General features: G+C 43.7%; 1 protein-coding gene across 5 annotated transcripts in view; it reads right to left on the bottom strand.

Moving 5' to 3' along the window:
* The window catches only part of MAPKAP1 (MAPK associated protein 1), an 85444-nt gene that overhangs the window by 18921 nt on the left and 46588 nt on the right, over positions 1 to 19935 (bottom strand). For all 5 annotated transcript variants that reach the window (XM_087944288.1, XM_087944287.1, XM_087944285.1 and 2 more), the window contains 2 exons: positions 18388 to 18497; positions 5610 to 5717 (listed from right to left, as the gene is read on the bottom strand). In XM_087944288.1, coding sequence (XP_087800414.1) covers positions 5610 to 5717; positions 18388 to 18497 — 218 coding nt within the window. The remainder of the gene's footprint in view (positions 1 to 5609; positions 5718 to 18387; positions 18498 to 19935) is intronic.

Below are 19935 nucleotides of genomic sequence, written 5' to 3'. Positions count from 1 at the left end.
TACCACTTTATAGTGCTTTCCAGCCCTCTCTAGGCGGTTTACAGAGTCAGCCTCTTGCCTCCAACAATCTGGGTCCTCATTTTACCCACCTCGTAAGGATGGATAGATGAGTCAACCTTGAACCAGTCAGCATCGAACTGCTGACAGTGGATAGAATTAGCCTGCAATACTGCATTCCAGCCACTGTGACCCCACGGCCCTTCCTTCCTTCTTTCCTCCCTCCCTCCCTCCCTGGGGGAGAAAGTACTCGCAGGGCACGTGCCATCTGTTCAACAGATCTGGAACTAGATCTTGCCTGACGGGCAGCCGCCTATCAAATTGTCTCCACGTGCCAAACACAAAGCAAGCCCTTCTGTCATTAAGTCGGCCGCTTCCTCCGCCATAAACCGAGGAAGGAATTAGATTAGCTGGGGGATTTAAGATGGCCACATTGTCACACAGAGTTCTGCCTTCTTTGTTTGGTTGTCTTTTTCCCACCTTGCCTTGACAGAATCTTGCCTTCCTTAATGGAAGGATGGATTCTTGAACACACAACGACTTATTTTAGTTGCCCTGGCTGGCCTCAGGTATTAAGGGTCGGATTAAAAAGAAACCAAAAAAGCAGCTTTAGTTCCATGTTTATTTCGTTTTCTGCTCGTGTCAATGGCCCAGGTGAGAAGGACGGCAGCTATTCGGGTTACTGAATGAGGCAGCCACCGCTGTTCTCCAGCTGTTTTATCCTGTCCTTCTGAACCAAGTCCGCCTGTTGTCGGCTCGGAGAAATTGGGAACGGGGAGGAAGAGGAACGGGTAAAGTAGGCTTGGAAGAGCAACAAATCGCTCCCAACGGGAACACACGCGCCGAAGGCAAAGCTCAATTGGTACGTGGAGACGAAGGCAGATGGCCCAGTCATTACAATTTCACACCCCAATGCTATGCCGTGTGAAATCCGGCAGGACTTATGAATCTGTAAAATAAATCAGGTTTGCCTGACTTCCTCAAGGCCTCGGAAGGGACCGGATAACTGGATAACTCTTCCCGTTGAGCTGGTGAAGGCCGGTTTGGCCTACATAGAAATAAGAATAACTTGGGTCTTGTCACAGCCATTTTGGTCTGGGGATAGTTGTTGTGTCTGACTCTTCACGACTTTATGGACTATAGGCCCACCCCCATGTTCTTCACTATCTCCCAGACTTTGTCCAAATCCATTTTCGTTGCGTTGATGACCCTATCTAACCATCCCCTCCTCTGCCGTCCCCTTCTTGCCTTCCATCTTTTCCAACATCAGGGTCTTCTCCAAGGAGATTTCTCTTCTCATTAGGTGGCCAAAGTATTTGAGCTTCAGCTTCCAGATTTGTCTTTCCGAAGAACGCTCGGGGTTGATTTCCTTCAGGATTGACCGATTGGATCTCCTTGCAGTCCAATGGACATTCGAGAGTCTACTGCCAAGGGTAAACATCTCTAGGCAAGGTTTCGCTTGACATTTGACGTCCAGTCCAACCTTGAAGCTTTTGGGATTGTTGAAGGTGCTTAACAAGTCAATACCAGAACTAAACTGGGACTAGATGGGCGGGTGCCACATTTCCAGATGGACATTGACAAGCTGGAAGAAGTTCAGAAGACAGCAGTGAAGGAACTTGAAGATCGGGCCTATGAGGATGGGCTGAAGAAACTTGGGATGTCCCAAGCAGATTTCATGAGTGGCCATGTTTGTAAAAAATATGTAAGTGTCAGGTGTGAAGAATCAGGACTATAGGTTGAATACCAGTCAAGCTGATTTATTGCTCATACACAAGAATCTAGTCAACTGGTAAATCGGCGCTTAGATAAGAGTCAACGGAATTGAAGAAGGGTTGGGTTTAGATCATTTGTGGGAATGTAAGGATACAAGGCTAATGTCTTTCTTGATTCCGCCTCCAGGCTTTGATAATCAGGAAGAATGAAACAAGAGGCTAGGAAAAGGCACTCACTGGTAAAACACCCAATTATTCCATTTCAGTGGAATAATTTCAAGGGCCAAAGAGGAGGGAAATTTTCAGAGTGAAGAATGAGTTTGGATTCTCGGACGACATCCGAGATTAAGCTGGAAAATTCTCCGCGGCAACATGGCCAGACATTTCAGGAGCACTTCAGATCATTCCTTAACATAAAATATGAAGCGCCTCAAGGCCAACTCTTAAGAAATCAAGACAGAGGTAATGTAAATTCCAAATGAAAGAAATGTAATGCTTAGAAGCAAACAATTTTTGAAGGGGGTTGCTTAGTTCATAATGTCTTCCATGGACCAACAATTGAGCAGAGTCCTTTCCCACCCAATCAATGCTTGTTTTCTCAGCCCTTTTTCAGTTTCAATAAGCTAACTTAGATAAGCAGGTTGGGGGGGAGAAACCTGTATAGAGTTGTTACTCTCAAATATTTTATATTATAAAATATATAAAATATATAATACTTTATATATATATAAAGCCATTGACGTTATTCCACTGCCTATAAAAATAGCAAAACAATCCACCGAGGGGAGGGAAAAAAACATCCCATAATGCCATCCCGACGACAACAAGAACAATAAAGTAATAATGATACCCTACAGTTTGAGACAGGAGGTTTCTTATTAGGTTTATAGCAGACCCCCTCCTTCTTCAACGAGACAGAACGGCTCTGCAAATGGCAAGCGGTTTTCCTTCTAAGGAGAGAGATTCTGGGACGAGCTGTCTGTTTTAGGAGTTTGCACGTTTGCAGGTTTAGAAAAAAATAAAAGCTAATTAGCTTCTTGGGAGTAGTTACAAGAATGTGTTAGGGAGAACTAGAGAGCAGCGAAGAAAAGGTGGGATTTCTCAGAGGTAATATGGCTTTCAGAGGCAGCCCGATCTTGCGCTAGGAAGGTGGCCACCTTGGATTCAAACCCTTAGTTAAGAACGAGGACTTCGGGCCTGTTGATACAGCCCAGTGTTTCCTACTTGGACTTCCAGACGGGTGGATTTTTAACACCCCCCCCCCCAAAGATTCTCCACCAAGGTGAGAGCTGTGAGATTCTGGGCACTGAATCCCAACTATCTGGAAGTTGCCAGAGTTCGTTGGGTTAACAGCAGCCCGAACCGCTTCAGCAGTGAGAATAAAATGGAAGTCCATTCCACCTCCGATCCTAACAGGGTTGATATGTCTTCTCGGAGAGATCTTAGGAGATCCAAAAGTAAGAGTAGGAAATCAGGGCCATTTTTATTTTTTATTTTACCCATGCTTTTGGGTAACGTGAATGAATGCAAAAGGGATTTGGAGGACGCCGTTCCTTGTTGTCTACCGGAGGTTTTCTTCAAATGAGTATGTCCACAGACCAAATGCAGATGGTGGCTACTATGATCTTCACATGTAACAGAATAACGGAGATGGAAGGGACCTTGGAGGTCTTCTAGTCCAACCCCCTGACTAGGCAGGAAACCCTACACCACTTCAAACAAATGGCTGTCCAATCTCTTCTTTAAAACTTCCAGTGTTGGAGTATTCACAACTTCTTGAGGCAAGTTGTTCCACTGATCAATTGTTCTCACGGTCAGGAAATTCCTCCTTAATTCTAGGTTGCTTCTCTCCTTGATCAGTTTCCATCCATTGCTTCTTGTCCTGCCTTCTGAAGGTGCTTTGGAGAATAGCTTGACTCCCTCTTCTTTGGGGCAGCCCCTCAGATATTGGAATAGACTGCTATCTTGTCTCCCCTAGTCCTTCTTTTCATAGACTAGCCATACCCAATTCCTGCAACCCTTCTTCCTATGTTTTGGCTTATCTGGAGGATGCTAAGAAAATGCTGAAGGAACGCCTAGGTACTACCGCTTGTAGAGTTACTTAAAGGAAACCTTCAGACCTGAAATAATACTTAGTTCTTCCAGCCTCAGAAGAATGAGCCTTCTCTCCTTCCCCCAGGAGAACAACAATAAAGGTTGGTTGTGCTGCACTATATACCCACACGGCCCTGAATCCCCCAACCCACTCTCTTATTGCTTTAATGTAGTGGTATATTGCTTAATGAAAGTTCTTAATTGTAATTCAATTAATTACATACACAGCGTCCCCAATTACATTTTCCAATAAGATATTGGCTTTGATACAGGACTAAAGGCACTTAACCAATTTTAATATATTAAGACCAATTTCCCTTGAATACTAATTACAATTTAATGACGAAATGGGAACCAGGAACTCTCCAGAAGCTGGGTGGGAACTATAAAAGGAAATTAACCATGAATAGTGCAGGGATTTCTCCTGAGCAGAGAAGAGAGGTGGGGAAATGAGAGGAGGGGGGAAAGTGGAATGAATGAATGAATGAATAAATAAATAAATAAATAATCCCGCTTCAACACAGTTCCTACCGAACATTCCCAAATATGGGAAGCGGTTGTGTTCGTCTTCCCAACCCCAGTAAGGGCCGGGTGGAAAAAAAAAAAAAAGAAGACATCTTGTTTGCTAATAATAATTTAATTTAAAAAAAAAATTCCGCTCCTCACTTAATCCCTTGAAATATAAACACCCAAGATCTCAAAACGGAGCCCTTTGGCGTTAATTTCTCTAGCATCTGTTCAGCTCCTTAAAGAGAATACGGGTATACATGTGCATGCCTGCTCTTCTGGAAATATATATATATATATATATATATATATATATATATATATATATATATATATATATATATATATATATATATATGTATGTATACATACATACATACATACATACATACATATATGCACACACACATACACACATATATGTGCCTTAACGCTGCAAATCCTTTATCTGAAGAAATGGCTGATTTTAATTACAGCAGCTAAAATTAGACGGGGATGTCTCACGGCAATTGGGAGATCTCTCTGGGGCATCCGAAGAACGGAGTACCAGCTGTCCAGGACTACACCCCCTCCCCTCTTTTGAATAATGCCTTAAATGCCAGGCTCAAAAAGGTAGCAATCCTAAAGAGAGGAGCAGCCAGGAATAACTACACAGACCTGTGATTTGGATCGCTAAAGCACCGATCCATGGATTGGGGAGTTTAAGAGCAATTACTGAGCCCTGGTCGCATAGGGGTTAAAATGCGGTGTCGCAGGCTAATGCTGCCCACTGCCAGGAGTTCGATCCTGACCGGCTCCAGGTTGACTCATCCTTCTGAGGTCGGTAAAACGAGGTACCCAGATTGTTTGGGGGCAACAGGCTGACTCTGTCAACCGCTTAGAGAGGGCTGTAAAAGCACTGTGAGCTGGGAAGCCAGGGGACGTAATTTACGTGAGCTGAAAGCTGTTTTATAAAAGGCTGTAAGGAAGGAGGGAGGGAGGGAGGGAAGGAGAGAGAAAGAGAGAGAGAGAAAAGAAGAAGATGACAGAGGAGGAGAAGGAAAAGATAGAGCAGGAGGAGAAAGAGGAGGAGGAGAGGATGATAGAGAATGAGGAGGAGGAAGAGGAGGAGGAAGAAGAAGAGGAGGAGGAGGAGGAGGAGGAGAAGAAGAAGAGGAGAAGAAGAAGAGGAGAAGAAGAAGAAGAAGAAGAAGAAGAAGAAGAAGAAGAAGAAGAAGAAGAAGAAGAAGAAGAAGAAGAAGAAGAAGAAGAAGAAGAAGAAGAAGAAGAAGAAGAAGAAGAAAAGAGCCAACCTACTATTCTCACGGACGAGGCAAAATTCCAGAGTGCTTTGGCTTTCCAAGGTACAATCCAAGTCGATGGGAATGTTGGGCTCACTCTGTTTCTCCAGGCGGTATTGAGGTCCTGAAAAGAGACAATAACAACTTTTATAAAGACTGTCTATGGAGAATAAGGAATAGAATAGAATATAATAGAATGTAGAATAGAATAGAATAGAATAGAATAGAATAGAATAGAATAGAATAGAATAGAATAGAATAGAATAGAATAATAAGGAACAGAATAGAATAGGAATGATAGGGTTGGAAGGGAGGTCTAATCCCCTTGGAGGTCTAATCCCCTGCCCCAGGCAAGAGATTTTCTACTACTCTGGCCAAATGGATGTCCAGTATCTTCTTAAAAACCTCTGGTTAATTATTCTTACAAATTAAAGACATTTCTCCTTAGTTCTAGGTTGGATTTTTCCCCTGGTAAGCTTCTGTACATTAATTTTGGCTCCACTATCCGTATTCCAGCCATGCAACATACAGAGTTTATTTTAAGGCTGATTTCTACAAAAGAATCCTTCCTAGGGGTGACTAATCCCAAAAACGGCCCCACTTCCTTCGGTGAGATTTTTTTTTAAAAAAGACACTGCTGAGATCCAATGTTGGTCAAAAATCATCCCCAGCTGACCTCCATTTGGCTTGATTTACTTTACGTTGAAGTGTCATTAAAGGAAAGCCCCACTAATTAAATACGGGTTGAAATGACGGCTTGGTGTGTCTTTAACCGCTTTTATTTCCTATCGGGTGAAAAAGTTTTAAAAAAATAAAATCCATCGCCCCAGATGGACGGGGGAGGTGGCTGTATCGGGCCTTGGAGGGTAGAACATAAGCCATGGTTTGTTGGATGGGGCCCTTGGCTTTTTTAGTCAGACGGTCTGTTCTCCCAGCGGCCAATCAACTAATAACTCAAGGAAGACTTCTGGTCTCGCAACAGATGGCCTTCGGAGGGAGTCACACTACACAACTGAACAATTGTGCTTAAAGGAACACACCCCTAACTCAATCAGCCGCTTCGTAATGAACGGTGTGTGTGTTTCACAACCTTTATTTCTGCTTCAAACAGACACACACAGCGCATGGAAATAAAGCCTTCGCTTGGCCCATTCAAGCATTCCCCCTGCTCACTTAGGTCGGGACCCTTTAAATTACGGTTTGAAAAACCAGTAGCCCCCCCAGTGCGCCGTGGGGCCTGCAGGTCTGGCCTCTTAAAAATGTAAAAGCATCCCTTTTAACAGCTGGAATGGTTTTAATGACCAATAAAGGGACGTATTTGTTTTCTCCTCCCTTCCTCACAGGCCAGTTGCCTTTTTAAAAAAACAAAATATTTTTAAATATTTTCTTGCAGACATTTCATGACCCAACTAGGTAATACCATCAGTGCTGGAAGGGAGTTGGGTTTGAAGGAGGAGGAGGTGTTGGTGTTGGTGGAAGAGGAGGAAGACGGTAGGATCCTTGGTGCTCTCTGAGCTTGGTGGTTTCCTTGCATACAATTTCATGTCCCAAACTAGGAAACATCATCAGTGCTAAGTCAGGGCTAGTGACACTGATGATGTTACCTAGTTTGGTAATGAAACGTCTGCAAGGAAACCACCAAGTTCAGAGAGCACCAAGGACTTCAGATTATTATTATTATTATTTTAATGGATCAAACGGGACCCACGATGGTTAACAGGGTCTCGTGCAAAATCTCACAAACAACAACAATGAAATGTTTTTTCCTGTTGGAACCCAAACAAGCTCAACAAAAGTGGGACAGGGGAAGATGTGTGTGTTTCTGTGTCTGCTTTCTTTCTTTCTTTCTTTCTTTCTTTCTTTCTTTCTTTCTTTCTTTCTTTCTTTCTTTCTTTCTTTCTTTCTTTCTTTCTTTCTTTCTTTCTTTCTTTCTTCTTTCTCTCTCTCTCTCTCTCTCTCTCTCTCTCTCTCTCTTTCTCTCCCTCCCTCTCCTTCCCCCTCCTCCATTACTCTGAGGAGCCATCTTTGCCTGCCAGCAAAATTGCAAAGCCTCCAGATGGCCTTTTGAAAAGCCAGACCCATCAGTTCTAATTTTTAAAACTTCTCCTTTTCAGTCAAGGCGAGAAAAAAGCCCCAATTCCAACTTTTATCTCTGCTAAAATAAAAGCGCCATGTTATCTGCAGGCCTGATGTCAGGAGCTCTATCTCTCTTTCTGCTGACAAGCCCCAGACAAGAAAGATAAGATTGGGAATGACTCTCCTCTTCTCGGAGTAAATAAATAATCAATACTCATCTAAATGTAAATGAGGAAGTATCCCCCACTGATAACTGGGCTCTTATCAAACAGCCAATTCCACACACACACACACACCACACATACAGATCTGTCCACCAAATCACCACCGCTTCGGCCAGGAATAATGGCTAAAAATGGCCACTCAATTGAACCGATCACCGGAGATCAACTAGGTTTGGGTTTGGCTACTTTCCTGCCTCCCCCCCTCCCACTCCCCAATATTTGGGGAATGCAATTTGGGGTCCATTAACTTTCAGCAGCAATGAGAGAAGAATGGGTCAAGGTTGATGGAGCCGGGGGGGAATAAACCCCTCTGAATGTGGTTTTATTCCCTCCCTCCAGCCCACTTTCCTTCCTTCCTTCCAGAGGGGGTGGGGGATAGCAGGAAACAAACTCAACCACCACCACAGCAAAATATATTTCTTTAAAAAAAAAGGAGGAGAAAGATGCAGATAAGACTAACAACAACCAGCAAGCAGAGTACTGTAAGGCAGGAGAGAAGCAAATTTATAGAATGACTAGCCGATAACTCGGCGTTGCCCAGGTATTTATCTATCCTAATTCTTGTATTAGACGGGATTAGACAGCCCTGATTTCGGCAATCCGGAACAAATGTAATCTGTAATGTTGGACTTTCCCCCTTACCAGAGAGAGCCCCCTTGTGGGGGTACTGTGAAGCCATTAGCATGGCAACTCGACAGCGCTGTGCAGTAGAAGCCATTTTAAGGAAACACATTAGAAGCCATTTGAAGGCACAACAAACTGTATCTTAAGAACCCCCCCACAAGGGGTGTCTTACCCCCACGGTATTTGTTTCCAGAGAGTAAGTCATCTGTGTACCAAGTTTGGTTGAAATTGCTCGAGGCGTTCCAGAGTTACGCTATAGATAGATAGATAGATAGATAGATAGATAGATAGATAGATAGATAGATAGATAAAGAGAGAGAGAGAGAGAGAGAGAGAGAGAGAGAGAGATGAATGGATGGATGGATGGATGGATGGAAGGACAGAGAGATGATAGATAAATGATAAATATATAGAGAGATGATAAAGATTGATAGAAGATAGATGGATAGATAGAAAAAGAGAGAGTGGTGGATAGATAGATAGATAGATAGATAGATAGATAGATAGAGATCGATCGATCCTGACCAATCTGTCTCTGAGTACACACACTCTTTCTTCATACTATATGAACAAATCACGGAACAAATCTGAGAACCCCCGATAAGGTTCATATTTTGGATATACGGTATTATGCACAGACCCAGCTCCCTGGAGAAACCTTTAGTCCTGGGAATGGGAAGAGGAAACTCAGCAGCAACCTAGGTTGTAGAGTGAAGGGTCCTGGCATTCCTGGAAGACTTGAAGGGCTGTACTGAGGACACAACACTCAGGAAAGAAGGTCTACCTATGGGGTCACCAAGAGTAGATACAAAACTACCCATGGGGTCAGTAAGAATAGACACGGGTCTACCTGTGGTGTCACCAGACCCAGACTTGACAGGCATAATACGATGCGGAAGGTTTCCACGAAGAGACTGGACAAGCCATTGGTCTAGGTCTCCTGCTTGAGCAGGGGGTTGGACTAGAAGACCTCCAAGGTCCCTTCCAGCTCTATTATCCTATGCCCCATAGATCAGAGCTGCTAGAGACAGATGGAGTTCATTCCAAAAATTGACATCAAAGGGAATATACCCAAGGAAGAGTCCACAGCTGCAGGAATAAAAAAAAAAAAAAAAAAGGGAAATTCAGCGAACGATTCTTTGGGAATTTATGGACTACTTGTGGCAGATAAAACCTCATTTTTATAGCTTCCACCGAGATCCTTAGAAAGCAATCTGCTGACCGCTTTCTACCCCAGTAAGAGATCTCAACGGTACTTTTTTCCTTCTCTCCTTGTGAGAAATGGGTTGATTACAGAAACTGGAAGTTATGTCCTCGGCTAGGAGCAATAAAATTGTGTGATGAAATCACACCCGATTAATTGCGAGGCTGAGCGGGTGCTTTCTTTGTAAATAAAAGCAAATTTGTGATTTGGCCTCTTTCTGCCTTTCAAACAAAATATCCCTTCTGTTAGGATCAATAAATTGAACTGAACAATTAAAGGCCCCAATCAAACTCTTTTAAATGGTGACCGGTGCCATCTTTTCGGTTATAATTTGATGAAAGAATTTTCCACTGCATTGTTTCAGACTGTATCTTACTACTACCAGTACTGCTGCTACTAGTCTCTTCCTCCTAATAAACATCAGGGTATAATTTATTGGTTGTTGACGCCAGGGATTTGAGTCCTAGCCAGGGGTCTAAGAATCCTAAAAGTCAAAAAAACTTGGACCTCTTGTGATTCTCTCTATTGGAATAAACGGAAGAATGTCCAGGAATACCTCTTTATTTGATTAAAATATGGCTGTCAGTGAAGAGGGATTATTGCTTATGCTTGGACTGTATTTTCGTTGGGTTTACACACTGCTCTTTGTTATAAATCTAGCATGCCTTGCAGACGTTTCATAACCCAACTGGGTAACATTATCAGTATTAGCAGTAACCTAGTAGAGTCATAAAACATCTGCAAGAAAACCACCAAGTTCAGCATCAAGGACCCCAGTCATCCTCCTCCTCCTCATCTCCACAAATCCTACTTCCCTCTGGCACTAATGATGTTACCTAGTTGGGTCATGAAACATCTGCAAGAAAACCCACCAAGCTCAGAGAGCACTAAGGACTCTACAGTCCTCCTCCTCCAACCCTCCTCTCTTCTAGCACCCTTCTCTTCTAGCACCCTTTTACTACTTCTCCTCTCTGCAAATCCCACTCCCTTCCAGCACTGATGCTATTACCTGGCTGGGCAAAGAAACGTCTGCAAGCTCAGATCCCACAATTTCACCCTGAGCTACGAATATCGGTTCTGGCTCCTTGATCATTTCCATCCTGTACTATTCGTTTCCAGCCACGGCAGTTATCGGCAAAATATCCCCCATACGCACAAAGATCTAAACGCATTATACCGCACACTTTAAAACCCCACTTTGTGATACGAAAAGCTGCCAAAGACGTCTCGTGGGAAAATCACAAAGTTGTCTGTTTTGTTTTGTTTTGTTTTAAACCCTTTGGGGCACTCAACATCGTTCGCTGTTTGCAAACTCCCTTCTTTAAAAAAATAAAAATAAAATAAGGCCCTAACACAAGTAAATTTGTAATTGGACTTTCGCACACACACACACACACACACACACACACCGCCCAGCTCACTTTATTCCCTTGTAAGGAGCTAGTAGAGGATTTGATTTATTTTAAGGGCTACTTTGACTAAATTCTGTAATTTCGCTAGCTGTCAAGGTGGCGTTAAGCAAAATGGGTTTTTGAACCGCTGTAGTTTGTGTGTCCCAGGCCAGGCGTCAAGGTCCTTTTTGCTTTTCCTCGAAATTCTGTCACTCTGGATTTACTATCGGTTTCCCCCGCAGTTGAATTCTTAAGCAGTGCTGATTTAACACTCCATCAGCTGGTTGTGGCATTTATTTGAACGCACAATTTCCATATGCTCAGCTCACTTTTTCTCTCTTTCTTTTCTTTCCGTTCCTTTCTTTTTTTCTTTCCCACTCTCTCTTTCTTTATTTCCCTAACTGCCTACCTACCTCTTACTCCTTCCTTCCTCTCCTTTCTTCCAACCCCTTCCTTCCTTTCCTTCTTCCTTCCTTTCTCTCTACTCTTTATTTCCTTCCTTCCTTCCTTCCTTCCTTCCTTCCTTCCTTCCTTCTTGTTCCTTCCTTTCTTTCCACTTTCTTTCCTTCCTTCCTTTCCTTCTTCCTTCCTTTCCCTTCCTTTCTCTCTACTCTTTATTTCCTTCCTTCCTTCCTTCCTTCCTTCCTTCCTTCCTTCCTTCCTTCCTTCCTTCCTTTCCTTCCTTCCTTCCTTCCTTCCATATATTTAAATATTTTACTATTGCCTAGGGAAGATTGTTCCAGGATTGTGTGCATGTTTGTACTTACACACACACACACACATGCATACCACGCTTCTTCATATTGCAATTTCAGGGGCTAAATTAACCAGGCCATTAAAGGTGGCATTTTGCCACTTCTCCTCAGGAAAGGGAGAATGAAAATAATAAATAAAAAGGCCCCATTTTTAAAATTTAAATTGGGCACAACTGTTGCTCCACCCCTCCCAAAAAAACCCCACCACCATCTAGTCTTTTTTCTTACTTCCAGCTGCCTTTCTTGAAGGGGCCCAAAGCCCTTTTAGAGGAACGAGAAGCCGTTTCAAACGTGGCTCTTTCCTTTCGGACGCTGCTGTGAAGCATGTCCGCCCCCACCCCAAATTGCAACAAACCCCACGGCTTCTTCGGTTCTCCTTAACCTATGGAAAAATGCAGGCCACGTTTTCTGCGGCCCTGTAAAGGAGAAACGTTTAGGACCAAATAATGCACAAAGAACCTTTGGGAACTAAGAAGGAAAAAAAAAAAAGAAAGAAAGAAAGAAAGAAAAAGAAAAAAGGAAGGGAGACGGAGGCTGCCTTCGGCGGAATGTGTCTGCAGCTGGAAACAGCTGTCTGGTGAAAGAACGGCTTAGGGTGGCCTTTGAGCGAAGGCGGCTTTGTTGGGCAATCTCCAAGGGACGTGATCTGCAAAACTGAGATGTTCCTGGCTGTGGGGTAGGGTGGGGTGTCCGGGGAGGAAAATTCCATGCAGCCGATGAAAGTTTTGGAGGAAGGGGGGAAAATTTAAAAAAAAAAGAAGAAGAAGAATTAAAATGTCTAAATCGAGGACTTTTGGAAGAGAGGGAGGAAACCTCTGAAGAAGGACTTCAAGCTGGAACGCATTTGAATCTCGCCATCCTGGCCTTATCATCGTAAAGCGGGGAGGGAAAAAAAAGATGTTTTGAAGGAGCTTAGCACAATTTGGTGACTTTTAAAGGGCGAAAAACGGTCATGAAGTCACTTTCCCCCCACCCCTGCGCCGTCGTAACTGTGAACGGCCACTTAAGTAAGCCGTTGTAAGTCAAGGAATGCCTATATTCAATTTTTATTTTATTTTATTTTGTGAGTTGCCTGGAGTCCCCGAAAGTGAGCGGACAGGGCGGCCATATCAATTCTCTATAAAATAAATTAAGAAAATTAAAAGGGCAGAAAACAAGAGCTTAAGAAAGCTGCGTTCCTCGAGGGACAACAGAAAGTGACCAGAGTCAACTGTGAAAACCTCTCTAACCTGGCCCCATGGTGTATTTATTTGTCTGAAATCCCAAAGCTGGTCCCCCCTCCCCATGAGGCAAGTGGAGTTTCTGGTTTTTGTTTTTTTGAAGATGTTTCGCTTCTCATCCGAGAAGCTTCTTCAGCTCTGAAGAAGAAAGAAGAGCAGCTGAAGAGAGAGCCGAAGAAGCTTCTTGAGGGAGAAGCGAAACGTCTTCAAAGAAAAAAAAACACAGAAAGTCCACTTGCTTTCAAGAAAGAAAGAAAGAAAAAGAGGGAGGAGGAGGAGGAGGAAGAGGGAGGAGGAGGAGGAGGAGGAGGAGGAGGAGGAGAAGAGGAGAGAAGAAGAAGAAGAAGAAGAAGAAGAAGAAGAAGAAGAAGAAGAAGAAGAAGAAGAAGAAGAAGAAGAAGAAGAAGAAGAAGAAGAAGAAGAAGAAGAAGAAGAAGAAGAAGAAGAAGAAGAAGAAGAAGAAGAAGAAGAAGAAGAAGAGGAGGAGGAGAAGAAGCTTTCATTGCCCAACTTAGGTAACAGTAGTTAATTTTATGGTTAATTCGGCAAACTGGTAAATCCCATTCCCGGTTGGCCCCACCCACCCTGCCCCTCCCCTTTTGGATCCCAGGTAAGTGCAGGGCCAACGCAGAGGTTTGGGGAAGGTGAAAAAAGGGACTCCCAGAGGCTTCAGGAGGCCAGAAATGGGCCCGTATTCAGCCTCCAGAGCCTGGGGAGACGGTTTTTCCACTCCTGGAGGCTCAAGGAAAGCCTCCGGAGCCCAGGAAGGGCAAAATCACCCCCTCCTGCCATGGTGCAGGAGGCCGACTAGGCCACGCCCACCCAGCCACCGGGCAGAGAACCGGCCGCTGAATTTTTTGAAGCCCACCCGCGCTGATGACGCTGCCTAGTTGGGTTGTGAAACGTCTCCAAGCCAGCCACCAAGCCGAGAAAGGCACCAAAGGCTCCCTAAGAAAGGACGCCGGCTGCCCGGAGAAGGAAGAGTGGAGAGGATTGCAGAGGATTGAATTGGGAAACGGTGTGTGTGTGTGTGTGTGTGTTTCTGCTGCGGTTCAAGTCCCCGCTTGTTTCTTTAAAATAAAATAAAATAGAAGGGAACTTGCAACCGAGCCGTTTCTCAAAGCTCCATTTGTCACCGAGGACTTGACGTGTCAACTTTTCCCCCTCATGCCTGAGAAGGTTGCTAAAGGTTGGCGGCAACAAGGCTCAGAATGACATTTTTTATACACGGAGTCAAGAAAAGGAAACGGCGGAGAAGGTCAGCGATTCCCGAGGGGGATCCTAGAAGAAAAGGAGAGGGAGTTGGGACCGCTTGCTTCCAAAAAGGAAGGCGCAGAATTGCCCGGTATCTGGATGGACTGGACGTAGAATTATGTCTGGGACGTGTCCTGCCAGAGCAGGGGGCTGGAATAGAAGACCTCCAGGGTCCCTTTTCAACTCTATTATTCATCACTCCTTTCCTTCCTAAAATGCCACTTTAGTTGGGAGTTTAGGTGGACAGCTGAGGGGAAGTTTAGTTGGACTGCTCTTTGTTTATAGGTGTGGCAGCCCAGCCACCAGCTGTGCTGGCTGTGGATGATGGGAGTTATGGCACACACACACATACACACACACCTGGAGGGTGTCAGGTCGGTAAAGGCAGAGTTATGCACACCCGTCAGCCGTTCGCAAGATTTAGGGAAGAAGGAGAAAGTTTGATGGGCTGGGAAAACTGATAAAAGTCACCTGGCGGGAAAAGAGATAAAAGAAAAGAAGAAAAACAAAGAAAGGAAGGAAGGAAGGAAGTCTTAAAGCAATAATATTAGGAAAAAAGGAAGGAAGGGGAAGGAAATCTAAAGCCACAGCAATCATGCTAGGAAAGAAAAAAAAGAAAGGAAGAAGGAAGGAAGGAAGGAAGGAAGGAAGGAAGGAAGGAAGGAAGGAAGGAAGGAAGGAAGGAAGGAAGTCTTAAAGCAATAATATTAGGAAAAAGGAAGGAAGGAAGGAAGGAAGGATAGAGAGAGGAAAGAAGGAAGGAAGGAAGGGAAGGAAAGAAGAAAGGAAGGAAGGAAGGGGAAGGATAGGAGAGGAAGGAAGGAAGGAAGGAGAGAAGGAAGGAAAGAAGAAAGGAAGGAAGGAAGGAAGGGGAAGGATAGAGAGAGGGGAAAAAAGGAAGGAAGGAGAAGGAAATCTAAAGCCACAACAATCATGCTAGGAAAGAAAAAAGAAAGGAAGAAGTAAGGGAGGAGGAAGGAAGGGAGGGAAAGGAAAGGAAAGAGGAAGGAAGGAAAGAAGAAAGGAAGGAAGGATAGAGAGAGGGAAAGAAGAAAAGAGAGAAGGAAGAAAATCTAAAGCCCCAGCCATCATGTTAGGAAGGGAAAAAAAGAAAGGGAAGGAAGGAAAGAAAGAAGGAAAGAAAGAACAAAAGGGGTGGCTCGATGGGGAGGAGGAAGCGGGGGGGTGGTGGTGTCGGGAGCCGAGCAGAGGACCATTCATCCTGGCTAACGACTTGTTCATTATGAGTGATGACGGATAAAGACTTCTCACGCTGAGACGAAATCAAGATTTATATGCATTGTTTCCCCTCTCAACTAGTGGGAAGATCATCATCATCTAATTCCATCTCCGCGGTCAGCGATGGGCATCCGGAGAGCGGCGTTATCAAACGGCGCAGTCAGCTGGCGAGAGCCACGACGTGGGGCTGGCACATCTGGACAGGGCTTGCCAGCAGCCCAGGGTGAACGATGGCGCTTGGCTGGTGGCCAACTCCTCCTCCTCCTCCTCCTTCCCTCCCCCCCCACCTTTCCCCTTTAAAAAATAAATAAATAAATCCGATTTTCATTGCTCCATTCAATTGCTCTCCGCTGCCATTTTTTACAGCTCTTATCGTTTTTTCCCCTCCCCGAATGCGGCCTTTCGGTGGTGGGTGTTATCTCTCCTAACTTTTATTAAAACTTCAGCTTTCATCTGGAGATAGCTAATTAAATCGGTGACAGATTATAGACTCGTTTGGGGAAGGGGCGGAAGGGGTGGTCGGTTGGGTGGGCTGCGTTGATCTCCTTCCCCCCCTTTTCCTAAACAGAAGCCTGGGTCCTTTCTTTCGGTGGAGTTAGAAACTAAACTGGTCCGGAGTTTAGGGGGGGAAGAGAGAGAGAGAGAGAGAGAGAGGAAAAAAAAGAAAAAAATAGACAAAGCTTTCATTCATTTAACTGAGACAAGATGCTTATCTCTATTGAGTCTATAGATAGGTTTATATTAAAGTTCTTTGTGGTGGGCGATTCAAAAGCCGGTGCCATTTCTCACCGTAATTATTTCTACATGTCAAGACAGATTTTCTCGGCTCGGTGGGGGCTTTAAGGCTGTACAGGCCTCTCGAAGCCAAAGGACTTTCTTGACAATTAAAAGCAAGAAGATCTAAAAGGTTTTTTTTTTGTTATAATTATATACTTTAGTCATTAAATATGAAACTCAGTCAATTGAACATTTTAAAATGCATCGCAAATATTATTTACTGGCAATGATGGTTGATACGGGTTTGCTGTTTACTATTATTATTATTATTATTATTATTATTAGACACAAAAAACAACAGTGTACACAGCAAACGAGATAACTATGCTGAGTTTCGTATCACAAATCACTAGTCGAACACTTCCCAAGAGTTGTTGTTGTTATTATTATTGTTATTATTATTAATTAATATTTTTCTCCTTTTCAAAAACAAGGAACACGTAGCCAGATGGGACTGCAAGGACGCAGAGAGAGAAGTTTGGAAAAGGCTGAACAAGATGATGGAAAGAAGTGTATTTACTTGACCTACAACCACCATTCCTGCTGCTAAGCGGAGATGGTCCTTAAGTGAATTTCGCCCCATTTTATGACCTGCTAAGTAAATTGGGTGCACATGTGAGAATCAATCAGGGTAGGTTGTATTTTGGGGGGCAAAACACGGGTTTGACAAAACAGCTCCATCTCAATAGCCGGCCGCTCCGAGTGCAAAGACGGAAATACTGAAATTGCAAAACACATTTGCCGAAAACAGTTCAATCTCAACTATACCATCCACTTTTGAGGGCTCCGAACCCAAAGCAAAAAATCCAGATAGAATCGTCTCCAAGTTGGAGCGAAATCTTCTGGGGCTTTTTGACCTGGGACAAAATGCAGCCTTTTTGAAGCATCCTCTTTCAAGTTGGGAAGGTTGGCCGATTCAACCCTGCAAAAAGGGGAGGCTTGCGGCGAAATACCTAGGCGTCAGGGAGACATTTTTGGGGGAGGAACCGTCGGGATAAAACATTCAAGCTGTTTCCATGTTTATTCCAAAGGAACGAAGCCAGCTGGGAAGAGCCGGATGGAACACTTCAAAACAAGAGAAAAAGTTCCCCCTTCTTTTTTTATGTGCTAGCCTAAATCGGAATGAAAGGTAGATTTTCGACGTTGGTTTTTCGTTATATAAGGGAATGGGATGATAGGGAAGAAGCCTCCAAAAATGGCTAAGGTGCCCATGATTCCTCACTCCTCCTCGCGTTATTGAATGCTTTGTGGGTATACAGATAGTTCATTTAGTGACTTCATGCTGCCAAGGGTTTGAATTTTTGGCCATGGGGATATTGCAAAGGTCATAACCAGAGGTGGGATTCAACTGGTATAAACAGCCAAGTTTGGTGAGCGTGGGCTTCATTCAAACCAGTCCTAACCGGCTGAATCCCACTCCTGGTCATTACTGTGAAAAGTGGTGGTCAGTTAAATTTTTCGGTGCCGTTATTAACGTTGAATGGTCCCTAAATGAACCGTTGTGAGTCAAGGACGGCCTGTAATTTAAATAAAATAAAACAAAACAAAACAGGAAGACAATAGGTGACAGAGCTCCAGATTTACAGTCCAAATCCATTTCTCCTTCCTACTTTTTTTTCTTTGCAATCATTCCTAGACTACTTTTTTTTGGGGTAGGGGGTGAGGGGTGGGTGTTTGTTTCCAAAATAAGCAAAGTGCAAAATATAAAAACTGGCGAGGAGAAGATGAGCCGGGCGGAGGCGAGATGGGCAGCCAATAAATGTAATAAATAAAAGCAATTAAAAACACTTCGAATGCCTGCTTGTTGCCCAAGGACTTGGAAGGGCTAAGCTGCCACAACGGCATTGCTAAGAGAGAGGTCACTTGGTGCATTGTCACAAAAAAAAAACCAAACAAACACAATATTTGAAAGAGATCAGGGGGAGGGGGCGGCCATGAAATGCACTGCCCTCCCTCCAAAACAAGAGCAACAATTATTATTATTATTATTATAATACAAACAAAAGTGTAGCCAGAGGTCTCGTCCCCACCTGAGCCTCGCTGCGACCCTTTCCTTCGCTTCAGAGCCTTCTGCAAAATGTCCTTCATGGTAACCTTCAGGCTCTCCACCTGGATCAGGGAGAATCCATGCGCGGCGTTTCTGCAATGGCAGAGGAGAGAGAGAGGGGGGAGTTGAGGGGCACAAAGTGGTTCGCGCAGGCAAGAATTTTACATTGAACAAACAAGAGTACGGAGTACAATAGAGTAGAACCAAAAATAAAGGATAGGATTAGGATAGAAGAGAAGAGAATAGGAATAGAAGAGAATGGAGAACAGAAAAGAATAAGGACTAGAATAGAATAAGGAGTAGAATAGAATAAGGGCTAGAACAGAACAAGAACTAGAATAGAACAGAATAAGGACTAGAATAGAACAGAATAAAGAATAAAATAGAATAAGGACTAAAATAAATAAGGACTAGAACAGAATAAGAACTAGAATAGAACAGAATAAGGACTAGAATAGGATAGAACAGAATAAAGAATAGAATAGAATAAGGACTAGAATAGAATAAGGACTAGAATAGAATAAGGAATAGAATAGAATAAGGACTAGAATAAATAGAACAGAATAAAGACTAGAATAGAATAAGGAATAGAACAGAATAAGGACTAGAATAGAACAGAATAAAGAATAGAATAAGGACTAGAATAAGGAATAGAACAGAATAAGGACTAGAATAGAATAGAACAGAATAAAGACTAGAATAGAATAAGGACTAGAATAAAATAAGGACTAGAATAGAATAGAACAGAATAAAGAATAGAATAAGGAAAAGAATAGAATAAGGACTAGAACATAATAAAGAATAGAATAGAACAGAGCAGAATAGAATACGAATAATAGGGTTGGAAGGGACCTTAGAGGTCAACTAGTCCAACTCCCAGCTCAAAAAGGAGACCCTCTACCATTCTGGACAAATATTGTCCAGTCTCTTCTTGAAAACCTCCAGGGATGGAGCCCCCACATGCTCCTGAATTTGTAGTTTTGAAGAACTTGTGAAGCCAAGTGTGCCTCTCGCTTGAAAAAAAAAAGCTTTGGCCTGTCCCCATTTTATTTATTCACTTGATCTCCTGCACCCCGTTTCCCCCAAGCTCGAATTCAGGTAGGTAGGATGCTTGGGGTGGGGTGGGGGGAACTTGTGAGGGATCTGAAAAAAATTTCCTAGTTCTGCGGAGGGCAGGTTTGAGGGTGTAAGGGGAGGCTCTGCTTCAATTCCACGCTGCAAATTTGACGTGGCTCAGCTTGGAGACTTCGGGGAATGGAGCCGATTCAATCTGGAGCAATTAATGCTCTTTGGCTGTTAAGAGGCAATGCTGTTTGTTTGGATTGACCCCGGAACCCCTTTTGCGTATCTCGGAATGGAATCGAAACCCTCCTAATTAAGGGCATTGCCAAAGACGGCCAATTTGGATTGTAACCCTGGCAATGCGCGGGCGAGGCGATGCTCGCTGTCAAAACAAGGCGAGTGTTACAACAGCCCTGTGGATTATTGCCCTGGGTCCTTTCCCAGGCCAGAGTAGTTCCCCCCCTCCGTC

Source organism: Notechis scutatus, chromosome 15, assembly GCF_049901735.1.
Source record: "Notechis scutatus isolate UNSWTSFEM ecotype Mainland chromosome 15, rNotScu1.2, whole genome shotgun sequence".
Lineage (NCBI taxonomy): Eukaryota > Metazoa > Chordata > Lepidosauria > Squamata > Elapidae > Notechis > Notechis scutatus.
Note: the sequence above shows the minus strand (reverse complement) of the source record. Positions and strands in the feature narration are given on the sequence as shown.